We start from the raw sequence: 19155 nt of genomic DNA on the forward strand, positions 1-19155 counted from the left end.
AAAAAAAAAAACCTAAATCCTAGTTTCCATATAAGTTCAGTCCGATCCAAACCGGCTGATCCAATCCATTGTTTCAAACCCTGTTCCCATCACATACCCACCTGCCAAACCTTTTAGATCCAGTGTCTTGAGACCCAACTAGGATGCCGGGCAAACCAAGTCACCATTCAATCGAAACAGTGGACCGGCCACTTGATCTCACATGTCATCTTTTCTCTTTATTAATAAGATGTGATTTGTAATTAGTTATTGGATCAATACGTTTGCTCAAAATGGGATTCTTGAATGATCTGGAACAGCTTTGGTCCTACGAAAAAAAAAAAAGAACAGCTTTGGTGGCTGATAGGATTTCGCAATATTATGTCACATGTTATATATTATGAGGGAGAAGATTCTTCGAAGGTAAGGTATAATAGCACTTCTTTGTGTAAAGAAAAGGTTTCTCACACAGTCAATTTGGAAAGAATCTCTGGTACCAAACCAATTAAAACATGGAGAAAGGTTTCATCAATAAAAAAGCTCACATAATTAGAGTGGAGAGATTGTAACTCCCATATACTTAGTATGTCACAAAGCATGAAAAAAAAAAACCCTACACTATTCGCAAGGGATTTTTTTCCCATAAGGTAATAAGAGCCTCCACTTGTCCTAGCTCTTGCAGAAGTAGAATTTAAAAGGTTTTTAGGTTCCATGGGATGCGAGGAAGAGGATCCATTTGCTGACTATAAGTGGGCTGAATCAGGAGTCCAAGAAGGAAGGGAGCATGAGTGGATTCACAATTTACGAATCACAACCATTAGGGGGTAGTGTGTGCAACCTCTGCACCCCTCTAGCATGTATTTGAAATGGTTGAGAGTACCTTGGGTTGCGTGGAGGAGATCTGACTCGTTTCAAATGTAATAGAGGCTCAACATGGTATCTAGCATGTTCAAGATGTTAGAGTATGTATTTTGGTCATCTTAACCACTGGATACTGTGTTCGACATTCAAAGCGTTGAAGATGATCTATTAAGGCATGTAGGTCCCCCAGTTGTTGAATGTGGGCTAAAGAAATTGGAGAGGATATGGATCATAAGGGTATGACTTAGACCCATCAAGAGGATCGAGGCCACATTCACATTCATCAACAATAGGCACACTGGATCACATGCGTTCAAGTCGAGTGACTCTAGTCTCGAGTGATATTGGCCACTGGGTGGAAATCGCAAATACGAAACACGCTACAAGGCAGTAGGAAAAAGCCAACGTTCTTCATGCGCTTCTAATCGATTATCACCACTTATTCCTCAATACTCACAAGGTATAATCCAACTTGTAGGAAGTATGATGCCCCATTTCTTACCACCCAACAGGATTAACAACAATAAGGAGATAGTTTCTCTTATCACTTCTCTCTTCATCCATAGAAAGCACATGATCAGGCAACAATCTCTCGTTTAAAACAAAAACACAGATTTGTAACAAATTGAAACCAACTCAATAAACCTCAACTCTTAGCTCTCAACTCTCAATTTCACATTAAATAACTTTTTTTTTTTTTTTTTTTCAACATTAAGTTTTGACTGTCATATTAATTAACTTTTAGGGTTAATACAAAGGGCAATTGAAAAGAGCTATTTCATATTAAGGCAAGCGATCGCTACTTGATCCATGTATCCCTTATACAAGCTTAAGGGTGGCATTGGTTTTTCCAAAAGAGATAGGGGTAATTTCACGTGTTCATATTACATAGGAAGAACGACTTAGACACATGGGCCCGACAGAGAACACTTCCTTTTTTTTTTTTTTACTTCCCAAAACATGGAGGCTTAGGACCTGTTCATGAACCCACTCACGCCAGGAGGCGTCCATTCTCTTCCGTCCAATAAGATTCGTCTTTCAGCGGAACAGTCCAAATAGAGCAAGAGCCGTCCCACACTAGCGTAAAGCAATTTAAAGTTTGAAAGTTGAAACAAGGTTCTTTGCCCCTGGTCATAGACCCTTTTCTTCTTCTTCTTCTTCGTTTTTGTGAATTGCAAGTAGTGGTGGTGGTACTTTGATCTCTGGTAGGGGATAGATTCCGTGAGTGAGTGTCTTGCTGCTTACCGCTTCAACTGAAAAGGAGAAATGACTTCCAAGGATGCCAAAGATCAACGGCTTGCAAAAATTGTTTCTGCGATTCGGGTCATCCCTAACTTCCCTAAGCCAGGTAATTATCGCCCCCCGGAGTTGAAATGCTATTGACCCCCGTAGATTTGCCTCTTAGCCTCAAATTAGAAGTCAATTTCATATGGGTATTCCAATCTGGAAGTTACCAACACAACCCATTTTTAATTTTCAATTATTTTGCTCCCAGTGTTCCTTTGGACATGCCGGTTGTTGATTTGGTAAAGTCTGCGAGGGGGTTCAAACCTTGCTTCCTCTCTTGGTTAGCTAAACTTTGCTGTGGTTTTTTCCTCTACAGGGATCATATTTCAGGATATAACGACTCTGCTTCTTGACCCACAAGCATTTAAGGACACCATTGATTTGTTCGTGGAGCGATACCGAGACAAGAACATCTCCGTTGTTGCAGGTTATCACTTTTGCTGCATTATACTGTTTTCGTTGCTCTACTGCCGACACTTGTGAATATAAACCCACTTCAACTTTGCCTTTTTTCCCCCAATTTCTCGGCAATTCCTAACAAAAGAATGTTCACTTGTTTGAGGCATATACTTATTAGGTTTCCACAACATTACCTTTAGGATGTAGACAAGCTTTATGGCGATGGTTACATCTTTGAGTCCAAGATTTATAAAACATTGGAAATTTTTTAAAAGTCAGTCCTGTTGTACAATCTCGTAATCTCAAAACTAAGACTACCCAGTGTCCCCCAACTACTGGTTTTCTAGCTCACCACTAGTGACTACCCAATGTCCCAACTCCCAAGTATGTCTTCCCTTGAAAATCACTTACTGTACTACTTATTTGACAGGCTTAGTTGATAACAAGCTAGTGAGTCAGTCTTTTTAACTGTTCTTTTTTGACTGATTTCTCTTTGTGGCAGAACTAGTTATTTTGTTTATTATCTATTTGATGTTGGTGACCCATTACAGGAGTTGAAGCAAGAGGTTTTATATTTGGGCCTCCTATTGCCTTGGCTATTGGAGCAAAATTTGTCCCTATAAGAAAGCCCAATAAATTACCTGGTAATATTTGCTGCATCCATTTCTCTTCTTTTACAGCTTAATGGAACTCCATATGTATGTAGTGACATCCACAAAAACATGTAATGCTTATATAGAAAAACATCAATACTTCTCCTTACCCTTGTTGTTCCCATGTTTCTTCCCTTCTTTGTTTAATAAATTATTTTCTTTGCCAACAAAGAGGGGAAAAAAAGAACTTTAAAGAAAACACTTGTAATCATTATATGTAATGCTAGACTACATTAAGAGATCTTTATACAATCATACATAAGAACTTTAAGAAAGCACTTGTATTGTTTTATTTGGTTGAATTGTTGCATTTACAGTGTTACCAAATGGAATTTGACTTTACTTGACTGTAAATCCCTTAGATCCTTAGATCCTTAGAGCCAGGGTCAATTTCTTGTCCCTTTGTTGATTCCTAGTGGGAGTTTGCTCTCAGATAAGGGGTGGAATGTCTTGGCTAAGACACTGGATCAATTTAACCCCTGATCACTTTTCAGTTATTGAAGTTAATGGGAAATAAGTGCATTGTTTTGATATTCCCATTATTTGAATTAGAGTCTTTCACTTGGATTAGGTTATTGCAATCCCCTTCAGTGCTAAACCTTGTCCAGTTTGATATTACATCCTGGCCATTCTAGAAGTTGCTGCTTGTTTTAGAGTCTCAAATGGTGTTGTTTCTCCTATGCCATAAAAATCTACAAAACCCTTAAGTAGGAGCAAATTGGAATCAGAGTAACACGGCAGGAAGTTGGGAACTGTTCCTCTTTGTGCTTGGCCTTAATTCAATTGGGTGGAATCCTTATCTGGTTTTATAAATTGATTGTGTGCAGGGGAGAGGTGCCTGTGTGCCTTTTGGCAGTTTATTGTCTTATTTGTTTTCAAAATTAAGGCTCTGAATATTCCAATGTGAAAAAACGCTAATAAAAAAGAAGTAAAATTTTAATTCAAGATTTTGTTTCATTGTAAGTGAAAAGAGAGGATGCATACTCTTACAGTTGTAGGGTCCTTCATTTTATTTCCAGAGACTAAAAAACAGGGGGAAGTAGAATTTCCACCTGTTTTATTTTACTTCAGGCATTTTGCGTCAAAACAGATGGTGCTTTTCCTTTCCAGGTGATTTTATTCAAATTTGTGTTGATAGGAACTCTTCTAGTTAAATATTAATGATCTTTGATTTTTCATCAGGGGAGGTTATTTCAGAAGAGTACTCATTGGAGTATGGAACAGACAAAATAGAAATGCATGTAGGAGCTGTACAGGCAGGGGAACGTGCCCTCGTTATTGATGATCTCATTGCAACTGGGGGTACCCTTTGTGCAGCAATAAGGCTATTGGGTAATCTCTTATACTTCTTTTGTAAATAGGACAACCTTATGAAACTGAAAAATCATGCTCACATGGTTCTTGAAAGTATTAGTTAACCCCCCCTCCCCAATCCTCCTAAACTCATTATGTGATGTTGATCAATCTTGGCTCAGTTATTAATCTGTTCTACCATTTATGCTGTTTATTGCATCTATTACTGCTTCATCAGCCAATTGCAAATCGAAAAAACCTTTTAGAAGTTTCTTTAAGCTGGAGGGAAATGTCTCCCTGTATTGATACTCCTTTAAATCTCAGAGAAAACAAAGGAAACAACCTACAACTTTATTTTCCAGTCCTCTAATTGAAGTTACTTGGAAATCTTACGTTGTTTTGATTATGTTTCTTGAAACCAGCTTATGGCCCATAAAACCGATTAGGCTACTCATTTAATCCAGTAGACTTGGATTTAGGCTTGTTCTGGTGTGAATACTTGTGCTGGTACCTCCCTTGGTCTACACCAGCCGCAAGAAAGATAAAGTGACCTTATTTATTAAGGTTACTTATCAGTCTTTCATTATCATACTTCTCCAGTCCCCGTCTAGCCATGTGCCCTAACAAATCTACTCTATGTTATTACTCCTTTTCCTTTTTGTCTTGCCTGTTGGGTCGTATACTTTCTGTACATGAATGTTACTATTTTTCTTCTATTTTAGAACTCTGAAAGATGGATTCTTAAATGCTTCATTGCTTATGGGTAGAATTCTAATTATCACAACATACATAGCCATTTGAATCTCAGATGATGTGGTTTTGTCAATTTATCAGAAAGCCATATGTGAGACCATTGTTTGTCTGATACCTGCTTGAGCATTGGTCACTCTATCTGACTTTTCTCTTCTTCTTCTTCTTCTTTTTTTATTTTATTTTATTTTAATTTTTTAAATAATTATAGTAATATCAAGCTGGCGTATGGTTCAACTACTTTGAACTGAAAAGTATTTCCTTCGTCTTTCCTTTCAATTTTTTTGTTCCTATATCCTTATATTACTTTCCTTGCAGAACGTGTTGGAGTAGAGGTGGTTGAGTGTGCATGTGTCATTGAATTGGCAGAACTAAAGGTATTATCCTTGTTATTGCATCTGCTGGCTCTGTAAAAATTAATTGGTACCACATCTGGTGTCTTATCTTACTGTTTTGATTAGTTGAGATTAAGGGAATTCAAAATACAATAACTGTAGGTTTTATGTTCAACCGTTTCGATTCAAATGGCTGGGAGGTTTGTATAGAACTCCCCTTAAAGGCATCTGAACAGCTTCCACTATGAATTGAATGGTATCATTCAGTGAAGCATGGAAAAAAAAAAATTAAGCCACTTGAGTTTGGTTGTTGGGATTCGTTATTATAGCGTATGTGAACTAAGTAACATCAAAGTTATTGTGGTAAAACCAGCACTTGAGATCTAGAAAAAAAGAGAATTTTGAAATTCTTGATGTTTGAGCCATTAGATTGTCCTTCAGTGCATACATGTCTTCACAAGGTTGCCGTATTGAGGTTCAGGCACAACAGAGTTGTTATGGCGCCAAGGCAAGTGCCACTTATTAAATTCTAGAGCCAGTAACAATAGGTTATTTGAGGTTTCCTAATTACCCTTTCAAACCCTCTGTGGAAAGTCTACTTCAAAACTACCCTTTCGTGTTGTTATCATGCTTTTGGTAACCCTTCAATTACATTATATTTCCAGTTTTGTTTTTGGTTTTATGTACAACTGATGTTCACCTCGTTCATTTCAGGGTCGGGACCGATTAGGAGGCAAACCATTATTTGTCCTTGTAAATGCAGATTAATGGGTGTTTTGTAGCTGAATTTTGATGTTGCGGTTTTTTAACTGCTGTAACTTTTCATTGAGGAAATATTTGTTGGAGAAATGCTTGATAATTCTTCTATGGATTATGAAAACTGATGTTGATATTCAATGTAATATTCTTAGAAAAATGATAATACTAGTTTGGACCTAGAGGAACTGCAGGTGGGTCAGAATAGATATTGGAGGAAGTTTTCCTTCACTCATGAATCTAAGGTCATCATTACCCCCTTATATGTTGAATGTTCAAAGAGCCCTTCATTGTTCCCCGACACCCATTCAATCACAGTGATGGCCATCGGTGAAGGAATTCCACTTGTGGCTCAAGGAAAACTGGGTTCATAAATCTTTGGAGTTGAAAGAAATGTTTACACTAAACTGCCATGGATTTGTAGGCATGAATCGAAACAAGATGGTCTTGTTTAGCATATATAATTTTTAGGTTGTGATCAACATCACGAGGTTACTGAAGTTACTGTCATGAATTCCATATCCAAATGCGCTTCTCTCAGCGATAGAGCACACAACATTATTGCATTACACATTTGAAGTCATGACATTTTCATAATTTTTAATCATGTTTTGCCCCTTCTGACAACTTGTGTTCGGCTGAAACATCAATGTTGAGATGGGTGTTGTTCCTTCTAAGTTCTATCACAAGCAGCACCTTGTGTCTTTTGAAGTTTGTCACATGAATAGGAATCATGGCCTCGCGAAATCAATGGCAATTTACTAACATCAATGATAGTCGGAGGCATCTTCAAAGCACCCAGGGGGGGGATGCGGTTTTTTTGTGTCCACTTGTGTCTGAGCATAGGAGGTGTAGGCAGGCAGCATTTTTTTTCTCCTAAATTAATTATAATGTAAATGTTGAACCTTACTAAGTAAATAGAATCCCATGGGTAGGGGAAGAAAATACCCTCCTAGGTTTACCATTGGGATTCCATTTGCTTGCTTGCAATTGAGGTTGCAACTTGGGTGGCAACCAAGTTTCGTTCAAAGTGAACACTACTGCTAGTCAGGTTGAAGCCAAGTTTCAATCAAAGTGAACAACTTATTATCACCAAAGAGGTGAATTGAGAAATTATAATCTTTTTTAATTTCCTCTTGTCTAATTACCATAAGTTATTTAATATAAAGGTAAAAAGTAATTTTTAAAGAATTAAAGGTTATTTAATGTAATTTTTATGTAACATGATTAGATTTATCTTTATTAGAAAAAATGTATTATCAGCGTTAGTGCAAGGGCTACACAACTAGACAATAGTGTCTTGCCCATTATTATTATGCAATAGAATCACTGCTTGGTTTCTGAAAAAAAAAAAAAAAAACCATTCCTTAGTCATATAGCCCTAACACCAATGTGAGGCCAATGAAAACACACATTAGGGCATATATATGGATGAGATTTTTTATTTCACAACGGTGGAATGGTAATTGCATGCACTTATGTATCTCGGCACAAGGGCTATATGACACCCTTTTCTCTATTGTCTGAGAACCGCCATTCACGCATGAAATGGAGAGAACCTAAACAAAAATGCAAAACAATAAGGCCCCATCTCTCCGCTCTCCCCCTTTTTCAGCCAACACCATCAACCATTGTTGTATTAGTCAAAGCAAAAAATCTGATGAATAGAAGGAAGGGAGATCAGAAAGATATGCGGACGACTTAAGTATTGTATAGGTCGGATGTTTCCATGAGCAGTAAACAGCAGATCTCCCCTTATTTTGGAAAAGTTGGTGGTCGCGTGTGAATTCTTTCAAGGCAAGGGGTGGCCTAAATCGTTCGGTAGATCCGGTTGAGGAGGTTTTCGTTTACCAACGTGTAGGTAGTCTAAGTTCCTATGCCCGAGTCTTTCTGCCCTGTGAACATCGATGGCAAGAAAAGAAGAAAAACATAATAATTATGTGTCTTAAATTCAAAAAATTAGCTTTTTTCTTTTTTCTTTTCTTGACGTCAAAAACATAACCTTATTCCCTTCCTTGACGGAGGTCGGCTATGAATTGGTTTGGCCGTCAGGTTTAGAGAAGAGCACTCTACAAATCTTCAACTCTCTTAGGTGTAGTTGTTTTTGAGAGTGGCTGAGGCGTGCGATGTTTCAGTGAAGGGCTCGTCTTACCCAGTTCGGAGAAAACCATGGCGACGTCTCTAATCGCTCCAGTAGCAGCAGCTCCAGTCTCAGTCTCATCCGCCGGGGGCGATTCTCGTTCTGGTTCTGCAGTTGGGTTCCTAAAAACTTCATTCCTTCCTACCACCAAGACTTTTTCTTTTTCCAATTCGAGTCATGTTCGGAGATTTACGACTCCCTTTGCCTGCTCGTTCGGTCACATACCCAAAAGGTTCAGAGAGGAGAATCTCAAAGATGGATGTGAGTCTTCATGGAGACCAATGCCCTTTTCTTTATCCCGTTTTCGCAAATTAATCGTTAAATTTATTGGGTTGCCCTTCATACCCTCTTTCTAGTTTGTGTTTTTTTGAGTTCAAATGTTTGCGGCATTGCTTCTAATTCTGCTTGCGGATTAGATCTCTTACTAAATATTGGTGAGGCACTGATATAAGTGTAGAAATGCAACCCTAGATTGATGCATAAGATAATGGAAAAACAATAATAAATAATGCACACGGATTTACGAGTTTTGATAAGATTACTTACGTCCTTGGTGAGATGAGATCCTGTTTTACTATCAATGGAGAATAGGGTTATAGCGCGCGTCTTTCACATCTCTCAATATTATTTGCATTAATACAAAGAAAGAAACACTCGCTATAAATATATAGTGAAAATCCTTAATCCGAAAAATACAAAACCTGTCTGTCGAGGCATTGCACCACTATTCCCTGGATTAAACATTGACGAAATACAAGACATCGTACACCAACGATATAATCTTAGGTAAAACAATTAGCAAATGGCAAAAACTAGGGTACATGGTGTATGGAACAAATTTAAGGGGGGACTGATGGAGTCTTAATTTCAGGCACAACGGTGTTTTGATGTGAAAAAAATATGGGTTTCTATTGTTAATTCTCTTTCAGGTATGAAATTAGGTTGCGAACAGCGGCCAGCAATAGGAAATCTAGGTTAGAGCTTGAATTGGTGGTGTCTGCTGAAATGTATCTGCATGGAGACGTAAACTAAGGGGTGCAACCCCAATGAGATGGACCTCTATAGTGGTTCTAGATTTTAGGCAGAGTTTTCTCCTTTTTCCAGAATTGACTAATGAGTTGCACACATGATATTTGCAATGCATCAGGCTGTATATCTCCTTTAGTTAAAAAAAAAATAATAATAATTCTGGTATTAGTTTGGATATTACAGATACTAAACGTGAATTTACCAACTATGAGTACAAGCTGCAGGATCTAAAATGACAAGTGGAAGGAAGAAAAGAAATGAGATTCATGTAGCCAATCACTAGTAGTTGGGATTGAGCTGCCTCAGCTGGAAATCTCAGGCTAAAATCTTGGAATGATATTACCCTTTTGCAGTTAGCAAAAGAAATCATCTTATTTCTGAGGAGGTTTTTTGATTTGGATAACAGGGTAGTGCATAAGGGAAGGGACATGCCCTTATTCGGGTCGTCTCCTTATAGTGAGTTTAAAGTGTTTGTTTCTAGATCTTTATATAAACTTGGGGAAAATGTTGGGTATGCCATTAATATTAAGTATGCTAGCACCCATTGTGTCTATCTCTCTTTTCCCTTTTTTTGAAATGACCCTCATATCCTTCCTAAATAATACTCCATCATGTGTTCTATTGGTGCTATCCGCTAGCATACTTGATATCGGCGGCATACCTATCCCTCTCCCATAAACTTGAGTGTAAAAAGAGATTTTACCTTTCGGCTTTGTTTGTTTCAATGTAAAATTTTACTTGGAAAAATTTTCATAAAAAATTTTACATGTAAAATTTTACATTTTGAAAAAATTTTCAATATTTGTTTGACATTTATTTTACTTAAAAAAAAATTATTTAACATAATTACATAAGATGCATAAAAGTTTGAACTAAACAGCCCATGTTATATGATGGTAAGAAACATGTATTAACATGAGACCCACAAAAATACAAGATTTGTGCAATTAAAGGCAAATGGCCATAACATTGACAGAAGTGAGAATGTGGGACCCAAGTGAGGTCCATGAGGAGCATGAGGGGTCTAATCCAATGGCCATAGCATTGGCAGCCCATAATCTCTTCTTTAAAATAGTTAAATCTCTCTCTCTTTCAAGTTAGAGAGTAGTGGAGAGTCTAGAGATTAGTGATTCTCTCTCCTTTCTCCAGAATTTAACCGTTGGAGTGGACACTTGTCCCATATCATACACCTGTCCTCGTTCTCCTGTTTTTTTGGTAGAATTCGTTCGCCTTTAGATTCTCGCCTTCGTATTCCACATTTTGTTCTTGTCTACAAAGCAAAAGCAGCACTAACTCTCACTTCTCTCTCTTCTCTGTTTTCAGAGTTTTTTTTTTTTTTTTTTTTTTTTGGGTTTGATCTCCGTCTCTCTGTCTATCTGTCAGCTTCGGAGTTGAAATTGGATACATTTTAGTTCAGTTCAATTCAACCGGACCAGGAAACCCAATTTGATTTCTCTGTAATGGGTTGCTGGCGACATTAGAGATGTTGTTTTGCTGTGTTCATTTCTTTTGTTTGCTTCTCTTGCTGGGAAGCTCCGACATTGGAGTGGAAGCTGTGGGTGAAACAACGGAATTCGACTTCAGCATGTTATGTTTAAGTACTCTGAAGCTACTGGGTGATTCCCACTTGGACAATGGCACCGTCCGTCTCTCGCGTGATCTGGGAGTTCCTTATTCCGGCGCCGGCAGGATCTTGTACAGTGAGCCAGTCAGATTCCACTAGACGGGTAGTCGTTTATTGGCTTCTTTCTCCACTTTCTTTTCCATATATGTTACCAATCTGAAATCATCTTCGATCGATGGGGGATTAGCTTTCCTCCTAACACCGGACGATGGCACAATCGGCAAGGCTGGATTGGCATCTCTGTTTACAGGTTTGGCATTCGCTGCAAAGTACAAAGCTGTACCTGAGAGAGAGAGATCAATAGAGGGAGAAGGAGAGAAGAGAGGGAGAAGGAGAGAGAGAGAGAGAGAGAGAGAGAGAGAGAGAGAGAGAGAGAGAGAGCAGAGAGAATAACCTGTGGAGATCTTCGCAACAGGGAATCGACGTCGGAGAAGACGATGCGAGAGTTGCCCATGCTCGCTTTTAGCAAAAAGTTTGAATTTTACGGGTGATTTTTCGTTCATTTCAAACGTAAAATTTTCCGATGCATTTTCCTGTAAATCGACGGGTCTGGGTAAAATTTTACCTCATGACAAATTTTCCAAATAGAAAACAAACGCCGGAAAATCCAAAAAATCAAAATTTATCTGGTGTCATGGGGGAGCAGGATTCTCTCTGGTGCGGTGTGGAAATGTATTTATATTTTGTCCTGCAGGCAACCAATTTGGTGGATGGAGATGCCAAAGAACAGCAAAAGCTCAGAGAAGAGAAATGTAAGCATATCACGCGACTGCTCTCCTATGTGGAACTTACTGAATCACCATAGGAAGTTGTATCTGGAGAGAATTACGTATTTTTGTTTACTAAAAAGGTTAATATTGTCAAATAGTTAATTTTATTTTATGAATTTTTAAATATACAGTTAAAAATCCTCTGCAATATCATTGGTAATTCCCCATTTCCCTCTTCCCCCACTTTCATTATTGTTCTTTTTAGTGTTTGTTACTCGTATTTGTTTATGACATTGAGGCCTCTCATCATCTGAGTGTATAATGATCTTGAGCAAGAAAAAATTAATAAATGAATACTTTTTAAGGTCGGTTACTATATTGGTAACACATAGCTTGAAGAAAGGAGCAAGGATCCTCCCAACAATGTAATAGCAGATGAAACAAAACAGAGTAGATAGAAATGGGTCTTCATTTCATTTCATTCACCGTTTTCACCTTTACATAAGATTAAGCTTCGGCCAATTTGAAGTTATGGAAATGTCCAACTACCAAACACTAAGAATTTAAATAAGCTTGCAAGGGGAATTAAAGGGAAGAAAGGTGAAATTTTTATACTAAAAATGAAAAAATTGTAATCCCTACCCTATTCAAGCGTATCATTTATCTCCAAATCATTCTATATTTAGTTATTAAATTTTACTATACTTTGCATCCAAAACCTTTTGCTATATAATATGTAAAAATAAAAATTGCATGTAAAATATGTAGATTAAAAAAAAAAAAAATTTATACAATCACATTTTATTTTTTGCTAAGACGGATATCTAAGCCTTTGGCCTAACTAGTCTCACGGGTCCATACTGATCCCACAACCTCATTGATCGGATCATACCGGGGTTGAATAAGAACCATTCAACTTTCACTGAAAGCAGTGAAAAACACTAAATACCCCGTGTGAATGGCCCAAGGTACACCTAGTGGGAGTTGAACTTAGGACATCAGAGTTTCCGACTCGTACCAAGTTCGTCGCTCACCAACTACACTACCCCCTTGGATTAGTTTATACAATCACACGGGATTACATAAAGTAATAATTATAAAAGTGTCTTTCTTAATTTTGAAAATTTCACAATCCTTCCCTTTAAATATCCCTTGCAACTAAACATAGCCTTACTGATTTCTGCAGAATCCCAATATAGACAAGACAACCAGATCAAAATCCTTGATACCTTGCTCAACAAAACCAAAATTTATCTAATTTCTATCCAAATCTACAAGGAAAAAAGATTATAGAACAAATGTTTCTCTTGGCTTAGCAAAACTGTCCACGCAATTTGAATAGAAAGGATTTTAAATTAGCCATAAGTAAAATTTAATGGTCAACTTGTAGAGAGAACTAGAGATTGTTCCTTCAACTGTCCATATTTTTTGGCTCTTAGACATTTACTTTTCTACCCATCTATAACTGATTGGACTGGAATTTTGTAGATAGATGCGTAAGATACCGTCCCTTCTTCCATACACCAAATTTGGCTGCCAAAAGCACTGCCAATGGCAGGCTTTTTTCCCAAGCCTAGAAAACGGTCATCCTGCAACCAACCACTTTCAAAGGAAACAAATAACTAACCATTTGTTTTTGTTTCATTAAACTCATTTGAAAGCCACAAAAAATGTGGCAGTATATTTTGGATAAATTGCCTCAGGAGAAATACTTTGGGCTGCATTAAGGGCAGCTTATCATATGGTCATCTGATCTTTGTAAAGAAGCAACGCATTATGACAGGAAAATAGAAAAAGACCAGGTAAGCCAGAAATAATTGCAAGACTAAACTCTGAAGAATCTACATAGCCAAAATCAGCCCGTACATAGAGCGAAGATATATCTCCAACCAACTTTGTTTCCTAAAATGAGGACAAGATCTTCCAAATGAAATAATTAAATCACATTTTAAGCAGCCACATGTTCACACTGTAGAAATCCAATACCCACATCAGTATATGAGATATAATAATGGTCGGAAGAATTGAACACCTTGTCCTTTGCCTGACGGAGGGTAGAGGCTGTATAAGGTTACAATAAAGCTCTGATTTGCCTACTGAAGGTACATTAGTCAATTCATCTACAAGTCTGGTCATGGTTGGAAGGCAAAACAAAGAAAGAAAACTGACCTGGAACAGAAATTTGATACTCATGCCTCCAGTGCCTTTTGCTAGCAAGGAAAAGCCATACATCAATTATGCAGTAAAGGTTATGGATAAAGATGTTCAATAGACAATATTGAACAGAAGGAACCTGTCGCTACAACCCGGGTTACACAGGAGCAGGATACATTTTTGGCTTTGGTTTAACCTCAACTTCATTTACACTACGCACGAAGATGGCATCTGGTTCATGACTGCAAAAGGTAGAATATGAATGAATACAAGTGAAAAGGTAAAAGAGAGGAAGAAAATAGAAAAAAGAGTTTCACACTAAATCATACGGAATATCTCCCTCTTCAAATGTGTAACTAGAGGCCACAGCTAATAAACGACCATCTCTGCTGAAGGATAATGCTGCAATGCTTGTAGGATATTTTGAGTACTGGGTAAAAAATAAAAAGAAAACAGCAGACACAATTAATGTGTGATCCTAGACGAGCCCATAGAAAAGAAAAAAAGAAATACATCCTGAACCATGTTGCCAATACTACCTGATATAGTCTCTTCTTGTTGTTGCCATCCCACACATTTACATACCCATCACAACCACCAGTGGCAAAAGTACCATAGCTGCAAAAGTGGACCATGGGAGCATGAGAAACTACAAGAAGAGAACAAGTAAGCAAATATCAAAGGGAAATGTAGGTACAACATTCCTAGGTCTTCAATCAAGGAAACCTTTACCATTGACAGGCAGCCAATTCTGACACTTGGCAGATTGCTTCGGCCATTCTGATCATTGGATAGGTAGGTAATCAGGCTGTCCACTAGTCAAGTTTCATGGCCCATCCCAACTGTTTGGCCTGTCACATGTTTAATATTTTCTTTGTATTTATTGGAATCCAACCATTTTTCTTTCTTTCAAACTATGGACTTCTACAGCCTTTTTTCATAGCTTCACTCCACCATGTGGCAGTATGTATCTGGGAAAACACTTAGAAAGCAGCTGACATGGAGAACATCTGCACAAAGTTTGGTTCCAACCAAGCCCATCACAGATATAGGCAATCATCCAGGACCACCATCCTTTACCGGAACAAATTATCTAAAAAAAGTGATTGCTTTGATGGTAAGTCCTTCTAATGTGTGTACATTTGGGACTCGTGACTGATCCTATATCTGCTTCCTATCCTCCAAGGTTTAAATGGCCAGATCAAAGAAAACATAATTGATCGCCCACTCAATTGTATCACAGTTCAATACCACAATCTTCCACCAAATAAACAAAGACGAAAGAAGATGATTACAAGAAAAAATGAAACAAGAAATACTTACATTGGATGGAATGCAATGGCATTGACAGGATACACCATGTCTCTTCCAGCCTCTGATTTTCGATGGCACTTGAAAGCATATCTGCATGAAGTTTATCCCATCAGCAAATAGAATAAAAAATTATTAAAATACTGAAACAGCATAAAATGGGCACCAAGATTTTAAAACGTAGGGTTTTTAATTGGATCAGCCATGGGCAATCCTGATCTGATCCCAATCCTGACTAAGAACAGGCCACAACCATGAGAGAAGTTTTAACATAATTTTGGTAATGGTATCAGATTGCTATATTGGTCTCATCCAGTCCAGCATCCAACCCCAATATTTGACAACATGATGTGCACTAGCATACAAAGCTTTCACTAGCATGTTCATTTCGGTAGTGCCCTCATCCACAGATTGAGCTAGGATTTAATTAACATATGAGACTATTTAAGATCAAATCTGCAAATATAACATTGACTGGGTATTCTTTAATGTCTGACGGACATGAGCTCAAAAGTTGTATCTTTGTCATGTGCATTGTTGAGGAGTGAGACCGGAGATCAAAAGCAGGGTTCCTAAATGATCCCAAAAAATACAACACATGGTAGCTTGAGTACGGTCCATGCAAACAAGGAAAAATAGATGCAGCATCCAAGCAAACCCATGCTTCTGCATGGTGTGAGATCCCGCAAAACATTTTTTCTCAATACGGAGAACTTACTTCTTCAATTGACCAGCCTCAGAAAGATCAAAGAATTCCATTGCAACCCGACCTTCCACAGAACTAAGAGCAAAACCTGCAAAAAGCATTTCAAGTTTAAGATAGGTATTCAACAGTAAGATATGACGGAGTTTACAAATGAATAGTCCCTCTTATATATACTTTAAACTGCACCTCACGCGCTCCCAGAATTACAGGTTGCAACTTGCCACTATGGTTGGGTTGGGTTAATAGAGCATCATGTAGTATGTCCTCATCCACCACCCGGAATGTGATTGCCACTTCCTCAACAAAGCGCAACCCAATTCTGAACCCAGTCACAAGCTGCATCCTAACTGGCAGAGAACAGTAAATATCAAAATTTGGCAACTGACCAAATTTCCTCATGAAACCTTGATTTCTTTTTTCATATCACAGTTCTCTTGTACCATCATAGCAGTATCTTCACCTAAAAACCGTAGTTCTTTCAGATTCTTCAAGCTCACTAGGGTATAAACGAGGCCCAAGATTGAGAACTAACTAATTTTAATGTATGTTATCTGTGTATCTGTTGCAATCGGCCAAGCACACCATGAAGATGTAAATGAAGTGGATTCGGAGTGGATGTAGCATGATGAATTTGATTTGACATCCACTGGATGTTTAAAACTGATTATCAAATTTGAATACAACAATGATTCAGAAATCCAGTTAATATCAATTTCAAAGCTGATAATGAATAATCTAATCTGATGTGTGCCGGGGGAAAAAAACTGAGGAATCAACTACAAATGAGAAGAGCCAAAATTTGTTTCTATTGAAACTTCCGTCAATAACCTTCACCCCCCACCCCCTCGGATGCAAAAAAGAACATGAAAAACAGTCTACAAACAAGAACACCCACAAAGATGAAATGAGTGAGGAGAGAAAGATAGACCTTTGGATTGGGGTAACAACCGGTTGGTCACTTCTGTGTGAACACTAGTATATCTGATCACATAAAAATATGGGTACTTCCTAGGTAAGAGAGAGAGAGAGAGAGCACAACAGATCCTGAACTCGATGCTCAAATCAAACCATCCAGATTTAGGAATGATAAGAAAGAGAGAAACACACCTGCAGCAACTTTTGTTAAACTCTTCCGAGGGATTGAAAAGAGCAAAGTGTCATGGATCCTAACCCTCCAATCAGCTCTATTCGAGGCCATGCCTTGGGCAAGTCCTAAACTGTGCATGTCTTTCCTCACCACCTCTTCCATGGTCATTTTAGGTCTGCCCCTAGCTCTTTTAGATTCTTCACTATGAATCAGATCACTCTTCCTTACTGGTGCATTCAAAGGTCTCCGTTGCACATGGTCATACCACCTTAAACGACCTTCTCAGAGCTTAATCATGAATAAGGGCAACTCCTAAATCAAGTCTAAATGGCCCAAATATTATATACCCCTTTATCCGAATTCGTATTGACATCCCAATAATATGAATGTGAATTGCATCAAACAAATACAAACATGTGTCGAACCCACAATTTCGATTATCGATTAACATCTCTTAGCCCATGTGCATGCATGTGTGTGTGTGCGTGTGGGAGTGGGGGGAGAGAATGTCTACACACGCATTTAAAAGTAAAGACCTATTTTAAGACGCAAATGGAAAGGATAAACCATGAGAAAGAAGATATTTGTTTCCTTTCAGCATGGTTAAACTTGAGGAGGTGATTGACTGCCAAAACTAGGGGTTTAAAAATCAAATTGAATTCAGAGATAAGAAATAACATGAATAAAAACCAATAAATGATAAGAACTAACAATTGAATAGGATCAGTAAATGAGAAAAAAAATGATTACAAACAATTCAAGTGCTTATGAAGAAGACTTCTTTAACAAACAATGGCATAGAAGAAGTCAAAAAGACAACATAAAATGCGTGAAAGAAAATATTAAAAATCAGAAGTTCTTAGGTTCCATTACATGCCTGTTCCATTGGGATAACAACGTACACATCTAGTTTGATACTTCAATGAAGACTCCCTCCTTTGCTCTGGTTGAGACATATTCCGCAGGTCATAGACATTTACATGTCTTCCTGCAGTTGCTACCACCAAACGATTGCCAACAAGGGAAAGGGAATATACACGCTCAGGCTGGGGGTATATCCCAACGAGAGTACGTTCCTGCCCACTCGCACCTCTTGGATCCCAACATTTCAATGTCTTATCCCAACTACCAGTGATGACTTGTCCTGTAATCAGGTGGATATAGACAAATAATGGCATGAGATATGAACTTTACAAGGACAAAAAAAATGATGCTCTGATACTCCATAAAAAAAGTCACACACAACGAGACGTAGACTTGTATTTTCAAGAACTTGTCAAATAAAAGAATATAAATGAAAAATTCAAACAGTGGACAAAGTGGTAGAACTGACACTGCAACTAACATTCCAGATCATTCAGCATTCAAAAAATCATAAGCTACATTCTTACTTCATAAGTAGGGGCAGGCTAGATCTAAAATTGTTCCCATAAGTTGTCTCATGTTACTACTATCCAAAGTTACAATGACTGAAGTTTAAATAATAGTAGCAAGATAGGAGTGGATAAATACACCCCAAACGTTCTATCTATTATTTTCCCCCTTATCATCATCCATAAGTGGTGGAGATGAGAAAGGAAAAGCATATGATTAGAACAAGGGTAGCTAGGGTAAAAATGTTGAGCTGGCACCGAGACTAGAAAAGATTAAAATTAGAAATGACTGCATTTGCCAGAACTTAGGTGTTGAACCAGTGGGTGACAAGATGGGAACCAGATGTTTCTAATCCAGTTATCCATCATAATATAGAAAAAATCTCCATGATTCTAGAATTTTCTTAAGGAAGAAGGTAAGAGGACTCCAGGGTCCTTGAACACCAACTGAATAGTGACAACTGGATTTTTTTTATTTTATTTATTTATGCTTAGTAATTTTGGCAAAGGGGTAATGGCCCTTTTAGTAATTTTGGCAAATAATCAGGTTAAATAGTTAGCCCCCATATTCATAATGAAGCGAACCAATCATAGTCAGGGACTCAGGGATTGATGAGGTAGCTGACCCTGTGGTCTTCCAAGCATTGTTATTTGCTGGAAGACAGAATTTGGCAGATCTTTTACTCCCCTCCCCCCACCCCACCCCAC

General features: G+C 37.9%; 2 protein-coding genes across 13 annotated transcripts in view; one reads left to right on the forward strand and one right to left on the reverse strand.

The window, feature by feature from the left end:
• Positions 1 to 1832: 1832 nt before the first annotated feature.
• On the forward strand, positions 1833 to 6501 carry LOC122090843 (adenine phosphoribosyltransferase 1-like). The gene is made up of 6 exons (XM_042660571.1): positions 1833 to 2188; positions 2444 to 2554; positions 3078 to 3170; positions 4362 to 4511; positions 5541 to 5599; positions 6272 to 6501. The coding sequence occupies exons 1-6, from the start codon at positions 2107 to 2109 to the stop codon at positions 6323 to 6325; spliced, it is 549 nt and encodes a 182-aa protein (XP_042516505.1). The 5' UTR covers positions 1833 to 2106; the 3' UTR covers positions 6326 to 6501.
• Positions 6502 to 13604: 7103 nt separating this feature from the next.
• LOC122090615 (mitotic checkpoint protein BUB3.2-like) overlaps positions 13605 to 19155 on the reverse strand; it is a 7500-nt gene continuing 1949 nt past the window's right edge. Inside the window, exons 4-11 of one of the 12 annotated variants that reach the window (XR_006143704.1) lie at positions 17952 to 18218; positions 16000 to 16075; positions 15294 to 15374; positions 14510 to 14588; positions 14300 to 14400; positions 14110 to 14212; positions 13986 to 14020; positions 13605 to 13860 (exon numbers count right to left, since the gene is read on the reverse strand). Coding sequence is in view for 3 of the 12 variants with exons in the window: in XM_042660253.1 (XP_042516187.1) it covers positions 14128 to 14212; positions 14300 to 14400; positions 14510 to 14588; positions 15294 to 15374; positions 16000 to 16075; positions 17952 to 18218 (689 nt within the window). In the remaining 9 variants the exon portion in view is untranslated. Of the gene's footprint in view, positions 14213 to 14299; positions 14401 to 14509; positions 14589 to 15293; positions 15375 to 15999; positions 16076 to 17951; positions 18219 to 19155 lie in introns of all 12 variants that reach the window. The other 11 variants (XR_006143702.1, XR_006143699.1, XR_006143700.1 and 8 more) reach the window with 11 other exon arrangements.

The sequence above is a fragment of the Macadamia integrifolia genome, chromosome 10 (assembly GCF_013358625.1).
Source record: "Macadamia integrifolia cultivar HAES 741 chromosome 10, SCU_Mint_v3, whole genome shotgun sequence".
Classification (NCBI taxonomy): Eukaryota; Viridiplantae; Streptophyta; class Magnoliopsida; order Proteales; family Proteaceae; genus Macadamia; species Macadamia integrifolia.